Source organism: Amaranthus tricolor, chromosome 13 (assembly GCF_026212465.1).
Source record: "Amaranthus tricolor cultivar Red isolate AtriRed21 chromosome 13, ASM2621246v1, whole genome shotgun sequence".
In the NCBI taxonomy this organism is placed as follows: domain Eukaryota; kingdom Viridiplantae; phylum Streptophyta; class Magnoliopsida; order Caryophyllales; family Amaranthaceae; genus Amaranthus; species Amaranthus tricolor.
In genome coordinates, this window is record NC_080059.1 from 12,276,246 (window position 1) to 12,283,847 (window position 7,602).

General features: G+C 32.2%; 1 protein-coding gene across 8 annotated transcripts; it reads right to left on the reverse strand.

Moving 5' to 3' along the window:
• Positions 1 to 991: 991 nt before the first annotated feature.
• Positions 992 to 7,106, reverse strand: LOC130798049 (uncharacterized). 8 transcript variants are annotated; one of them, XR_009039011.1, is made up of 9 exons: positions 5,676 to 6,627; positions 5,323 to 5,428; positions 5,117 to 5,215; positions 4,331 to 5,020; positions 2,556 to 2,916; positions 2,370 to 2,451; positions 2,044 to 2,254; positions 1,283 to 1,684; positions 992 to 1,206 (listed from the first exon to the last, which is right to left on the reverse strand). XR_009039011.1 is itself a non-coding variant. In XM_057660904.1 (9 exons), exons 3-8 carry the CDS (start codon positions 5,338 to 5,340, stop codon positions 2,051 to 2,053), a joined length of 1,473 nt encoding a protein of 490 aa, XP_057516887.1. In that variant the 5' UTR covers positions 5,341 to 5,418; positions 5,676 to 5,742; positions 6,668 to 7,092; the 3' UTR covers positions 1,012 to 1,684; positions 2,044 to 2,050. The 8 variants fall into 8 exon arrangements, 7 of the variants coding, with proteins under 7 accessions (XP_057516881.1, XP_057516882.1, XP_057516887.1 ...); XM_057660904.1 differs by adding an exon at positions 6,668 to 7,092 and having other exon boundaries at positions 1,012 to 1,684; positions 2,370 to 2,478; positions 5,117 to 5,207; positions 5,323 to 5,418; positions 5,676 to 5,742; XM_057660902.1 differs by adding an exon at positions 6,668 to 7,092 and having other exon boundaries at positions 1,012 to 1,684; positions 2,370 to 2,478; positions 5,117 to 5,207; positions 5,676 to 5,742.
• Between the last annotated feature and the right edge of the window lie 496 nt (positions 7,107 to 7,602).

Genomic DNA, 7,602 nt, shown 5'->3' on the forward strand with positions numbered 1-7,602 from the left:
TATATATATATATATACATATATATATATATACATATATATATATATACATATATATATATATATACATATATATATATATACATATATATATATATATACATATATATATATATACATATATATATATATACATATATATATATATATATATATTTAAAATAATTATATTAATACCTTTATAAAAATCAATTTTTTCTTGATTTGCAGTTTAAAAATGATTATTAAAAGTTTTTTTTCAAAACTTAATAGATGAAGTCACATAAGTTTTTACGCACACCTTAAAACTTAAAAAGAGAACAAATATAATTGATAATTAGTAATCCGAAGCACATTAATGCATATTTGTAGGATCATACGATCCTATGATCCAATTCTACCAATTTCGATCCTATCCCTTCAACGATTCTAGGTAGAATCCCTATCCTAATAACCTTGACTAAGAGTCTACAATCATACTTAAGCTCTCGAAACCATACTAAAAGTCTCATTAACATGTTCAATGATTAATTAATAATAAAGACTTTTAATACACCGATTTATGCACTGCTCAAATGAAGAGTTTTTAAAAATTTTCAGATATTTTAAAAGGAAATTATCATCATTCTTTTTTTTTATTCATTTTTTTGAGCTACTCTTATCTTATGAGAAACTGTATTTCTGTGAGACCACATCGGATAAGAAGTTTACATTCTCGTAATATATGTTAAATGAATTATCTACATGTATGAGACACGTCTCTCAATGAAACTAACTCATACAACAATTTGTCTTCTAATTTTTCTTCTTTACTTTTGTATAGAGATGCAATGCATGATGAATTAGCAAGTGTCAATAGGAAAAACTAAGGAGCATATGGAAATGGATGAGAAAGCTATCACAAATTCCCGTGAGAGACGATCTCCTTGAGAGACCATTTCTAATTGGGCAAACCAATTATATATTTTTAAAAATATTGTAAGTATGCATTAAGAATAATAATGTAAGTAGAGATATTGAAAGTAGGCATTAAAAATACGTAAGTAGCATTAAGAATAATGTAAATAGACATTAAGAATACAACAAATAGACATTAATCTTTCAAGAGACGAGCTCTAAAGCTATAGAGTTATGTTTTATTTTATTCACTCATAGACCACAACACAAAGTTGTCCCAGTGAATGTCCTCTCCTCTGGTTCCAATGCTAGGTACTCCTAGCTGTCTGTTCTGCAAGTACACTGTTCTCAGATCAAATTTATGGCACAAACTCAATGGATTTGCAATGTTTTATTGGACTACTCACTTTTTTGTCTCCTTTGGTGTTACATTATCACTATTTGTCTTTTTGAAATTGCAATTGATGATATGTTGCGATAAAAGACGTCGCTATACCAAATGGAAAACAAGGAACATTATTTCTCAAAAATACATTTATTTACATACATCCATATTCCCACAAGAAACAAGGGAAAATGAAAACAAGGAACAAAATTACATTATATATCACTCATTTCTTCATAATTTAAATACAAATAAATCTAGATCCTATTCCTTGCTACACATTTTTCCTCCCCAACCATAAAAAAGATGAAAGATGTAAGCAAACCAAACATATTTCCTTCGTGTGATTTATGCAGGTAGATCCTACGTCGCAGTTGTAATAAGCCATTGTGCTTACGCTCCCAACTCAAAGAATGTTGCAAGCCTGAAACAATTTATTGATCAGGTGTTTTCCGATGGATGTGATTCAAGTTGTAAAGATGAAAAGGCATTGCATTCGAAATTTATAATTCAAACGACATATTACTTATGTGTTACTATCAGGAAACCAAATCAACTAAAAGTTTAAGCTTGTAGTTTTAGACTCAAGATTTGTAATATAATCCATCACATCCACTCACACTAGAGTCTGAAATGAGACATGGATGAGATTCCAACTCTTGGCCTTCTGTTATGTTGGTTTTTAATACTATATCAAGTGACTAACTCAACTGAACGTATAACCTTATGACAATATCCCCAAGATATATTATGAATTATGATACTCTTAGAGAAAGAAATTACCTTCTGTTCAGAACGCATGGCATCTAAAACAGCCGCTGAGTAAACCCATACGACGAGTTCTGAAAAACATTGCCTTATCATTCTCTTTAGATACCTGATGAGTCTGGTTAGTTAGTATTGTGCTTCTCATTTCCTGGGCATTCTTCTGAGCAGATCTTAACTTCTTCATAATCTTATCCATTGTCAATGATCTCTTTTTTTCCAGCTTCATCTGCATCATGCAACTCATTTGAAATCTATATAAATTTGATGGAATTTATCTGAACTTACCCTCATTACCATGCTTCATGAATAACCAGCACAAAGAGAAAGTAAGGGAAAAAAACCTCAAGTTTCCGTATGGCAGCCTCAGCTTTTGCTTTCTGCAGATTTTCCCATGCTGTGATTTTGGCTTCATCTCTTCTGGCCCTGTCAAATGTGCAAAAAAATATATTTCTGAAGAATCTTGTGGTTTATTTCTTTATGTTACCTATCATTTCAACAAAATAGACAGCCAAGTAAGTAATACTTACTTCGACAGACTCTTTACTGTCTCAGACGCTTCCAAAGCAGAAGAACGAGGGTCTACTGCTTTCGATTTCCACTCATCTACGTCCTTGGGCTCTTTACTTGGGTTCTGCCCCCTATATTTTTTCGACCATTGTGTCACAGTGACTCGTTCGTCAATCTGCACATCCCTCACTTCTGGTTTCGAGGGACCAATACTTTGCACCTCCACAATAGGTAAGATGGAAGGAGTGAATGAGGAGAAAGACGATCTTCTAGGAGAGGAATGGCAGCTACCTTCAGGACTCATCTGAGTTGCCATGTCTCTCCTAGAAACAGCACGAGAAACATTAGTGGCAGCATCCTTCGTAGCATCAACCCTTTCATCTGCGTTCAAAGTGAACAAAGTATGAGTGTAGTTTCTCACAAGTACTAATTGAAGTTAAAAGGAGATCTTATGATTAACGAATTCAGTGAAGAAAATCCTCTAAGCATCTCCATAAGTTTGTGAATCTCTATAAGTTTAGTGATGAATAATTACTCGAACCTGACTACTCCTTGAATTGAACAAAGCAAATAACCTTAAGGGAAAACAAGATTACAACATTTAGCATAGAACACGAATAGATTGGTAAGAAAAGAGGTGTTCACTTTAAGATTATAATTGGTTACTTTGAAATTGTAAGTGATCATTTTAAGGTTATAAGTGATTACTTTTAACGGCTCGTTTGGTAGGGGTAATAAAACCGTGTTAATGGGAACGAAAAACTAGTGTAATTTTAGTTGAAAAATCTCTTGGTTATCTTGTTGGCCATGCTTTTCCATCTTCAATCATCTCATTTTCTTCATAAAATTCATTCCAATGCGTTACCATTGGAAGAGATGGTATTAGGTTGTAATGGAAATTTAATACCATTAACCATGGGAATGAGACGGAACTTTTGATAAAATTTTACACTATAAATCATTTCCATTACCACTATTTAATACCATTAACCAAACGGCCGTAAAAATACTAAAAAGTAATCACTTTTAAATAGTAAGTGATTACTTTAAGCTTATAATTGGTCACTTTAAGCTTAGAGTTATCACTTTAAAGTTATAAGTGATCACTTTAAGACTATAAGTGTACACTGGGCCAATCCAAAACATATGGTCTTATCGTGGGCATGAGACCGTCTCATTTTAGAATTTGTGTTCCAACAATCTGGCCCAAAAAATATTTCTATTTGTATGTGTTACTAAGTTAAATTTAGTTATTTCTATCCAATCTGTTGCTTGTAATTGTGATTTGGCAGTTTATAAAATGATCAATGCACCACCATTATTACTAAAACTAAAACCTTTCACCATCTATGTTGTCCCTCTATTCCAATGAATTCATACTACAAATTATTATTTAAGCTGTCCTAATCAGTTTGTAGTATTTCCTTATTTGGCCATGATTACAAATCTCCTCTACAATCAAAGATCCAATCTCTCTTTTCATCTTATCCACACATCCTTTCATCAACTTGTATTTTTGTCTTATTCTACCACCAACGATAACAAATGCTCCCTCCACCAAATTGAGTTTGCTAAAATTTGCTTTTTTTTCCGTCTTACATAATTTGCTTGTGGAAATGATACCCGCCGCTTTCTTTAGTTATCATATTAAAAAAGCTACAAAATAACAATATATCAAATTTATTTTGACATACAAGTATACACCACAAAGCAAGCTAACAAAATTTTTGGAAAATAACATTATATATATATATATATATATATATATATATATGCACAAAAGCAACCATCATACCTTGAGAGCTGATCAGAGATGCATCATGACAGATAAGATCAGTACAACCATGAACACTCACAGAACGAGCAATAGACGGCTCCAAAACATTGTCAAAACCTCTACTTTCAGCACTCACACGAAAAGACCAAGCATCTGCCATCATTCCTCCAGCTGTAATAGGTGATTCAGCCATATGATTCCTCAACTTTTCTCCTTCATACATTGGTGCTGCAGGCGAATACAGCGAATGATAGGCTATCCCAGGTGGCCCAAGAGGACCACTTTTCGATTTAGGCCGCCTCAATGGCTGTTGATACGACGATGATGTTGATGATAGTGACACCGGACTACATATCCACCTCTCTGCATCCTCCCATTTGGAAGGCAAACCCTTTCCGTTGTTACTCAAAGGCAACAATGACACACCACTTTGCCTTCTATTATAACCATTAGAAGGCAATGGAACTCTCTCTGAGCTCCATCCTTTCGGAATCACTACATTCCCATGGTGATAATTGGGTGTTCCAGGACTCGGAAAATTCCCAGATTTTCGAGCTGTAACATTATTCATCACTCCACCCAACTTGGGTGATGAACTCACAACATTGATTGCATCACCAGATGAACTATTAAGATCTAATGAAACCGGTCTTCGTCGGTCTGATTTTTTATTAAGAGCTTCAGATCTAGATTTTCTTTCCTGACATTCTGATCAATAATTTATTCATAAGTCACTCACCCCAATTACATAAATAGTGAAATATTAATTTCTAATAAAATGGAAAAACCCCTTTTTTATATTACCTTTAAGAGCTTGCGAAAAGGAATATCTGGCAGAATCTAAAGTGTCGATTTCAAGATCAAGATGATTGTGAATTAATTTTTTGTTTTCTTCCTGATAAACTTTGCATAAAACCCAATAATTGAAGAATTTAAAATTAGCAATTAACAGGAAAAAAAACCCTAAATATTTATAAATGTACAAGTATAGTGAGAACAATGATTAATACCTTTAGCTTTTTCAACATTTTTGCTGCCAAACCTGGTGTTATTGTTTCTGCATACTTGTTGTAATGCAGATTTGTTTAAATCTACAACATTTAGATCTGGGAAATGCTGTTCAAACTAAGCAAACATCAATCCAAGTCATCAATTCATCATCACCGTTATCATACCGGTATATCCGGCTCATAGAAGTCTATGATCAAGGACGGCAGACCATACCCTTATCAAAGGAGGTTGCGACCAGTGAATGGTGATACCTTCGGATACCCTCGGTTTGAGAAAGATGAGTTAGTATTGAAATCAAATGCAACAGCAAGCATAACTGAACAAGAATCAAGTTGAAGAGAGAGATTTGAACCTGATAAAGTTGAGAAGTTAGGAAATCATGATCTTGAGTATCAGAAGCAAAGGAACAACGATCGACACTAGCAGAAGCAGAGGAGAAAAGACTAGTAAAATTAGACTCAAATGTTAGGATAACAGAGTTAGGACTTAAATCTCTAGTATTAGTTATTGGTTTAAGATCAACAGGAGGACTTGTAACTTCCGCCATTGATGCTAACTAAGCTCACAACATGATGCTTATAATGGCAGTGGCGTAATGAAGAAGGAGCGAGTGATAGAAAAAATGGTGGGGTTGGAATCATTTAAGAAGGGGAGGGTAGAGTCAAATCACGTTGATTACTGAGTATCAAAGAACCAACAAGGCATGCTTAATTTATTCATTTGATTCTATTATTAAACGTAACAATACCGTACAATTGTGTCTTGTTTAAGGCTTTAAGCTACAACGAGTATCGCTATACAATTAAATCAATTTCCAAAAGAATTTAAAATAAAATATTTCCGTGTCTTATTTTTTTTATGGTCAAATCACTTTAATTATTCCATTTATATTTTTGGTACGAGTTTTTTTACTTTTATGTTCTTAGTAACTTTATCCTATTTTCAATTATACCTTCCATTACCCATACTAATTTTTCTCCCTTACATTAAAACTCGTAATACCACTCTCTTTTCTACCCTTAGCGTCCTACTTTTGATTGACTCTCCTTAAAATCTATAAAAAAATCAAATGAGACTTCTAAAGTGAATAGGAGGGAGTATTAGACTTTGCAAAGAAATTTAAATTAGTATTTGGAAAAAATTATACCAAGTGAACAATGTCAGATACTCAGATTTTACACCAACATATGCTTTTTTTACATTCCACCCAATTTTTTTGCTCTTTTACTTGATTGAAATCTCTTTTTTAATTTTTATTTAATGAAAATAAATTTTACTAAATTGAATATCAAACTAAAAATTTTAAAAGAAAATTGTAACAAGAAAAAACAACAAACTTGGTACCCGAAATTAGAGAACTTGGAAGTCGTGAATGGGCATTCAGCATGCCATTTGGTCTTTACTTTTTTTTTTTTTTTTTGATGAGTAAGAATTTTGGTAAGAGTATTGTTTCACAATTTTTTTTCTAAATGTAATTGGAATTAGAGATCTTGAATGATAAATAAATAGAAAAAAGATCTTTTATTTGAGATTCAATGGTAAAATTATAAATTTAAATTTTTCTTGGATGAATTTTGGTCAGTAATGGAAGAACTCCTAAAACTAGTTGTTGGGAGGAAGATGAATGAATTAAAAAGAATTAAGGACCTTCAAAATTAAATTTTGAGGAAGGTCGATAATGAGAAAATGAGATGAATGTTTCAGAAAAGCTGCATAGGAAATTGTTATGGGGAATTGGGGATTGTGAGAAAAAAAGAAATAATTCAAGTAAGGAATTAGTGTTGATTGGGTTTTGAACCCAGCTACTTTGATTTATAGTACAAAACTTTAACCAAATTTGGGGCCTTATATCGTTGAACAGGTTGAACCGGCTCAGAATTATCATTAAAGTTTGATTTTCTTCTAACTCTTTTCTTGTATCAGTATACTCTATGAAAATTTTTATTAATACAGAAATATTTTACATGTGAAGCTTTTTTTTTTTTTCTCAAAATTTGATTCCATTTGTGGGAAAATAAAAAAATCTCAAAATTTTAATCCCATTGGTGGAGAAAACAAAAAAATCTCAAAATTGTTCTTATAGGCATAGAGTGAAAATATTAAAGAGAACTTTAGTACAACAAACAAATAAGAAGTTGACGCTTGTCTAAATAATTTTCTTTATTATTTAAATAGATTTATTTAATTGTACATATAATAAATAATATTCTCCTCAATTTAATTTAGTTGTCCCATTTAGTTTGGGCACAAATATTAAGAAAATGAGGGGACTACTTAAA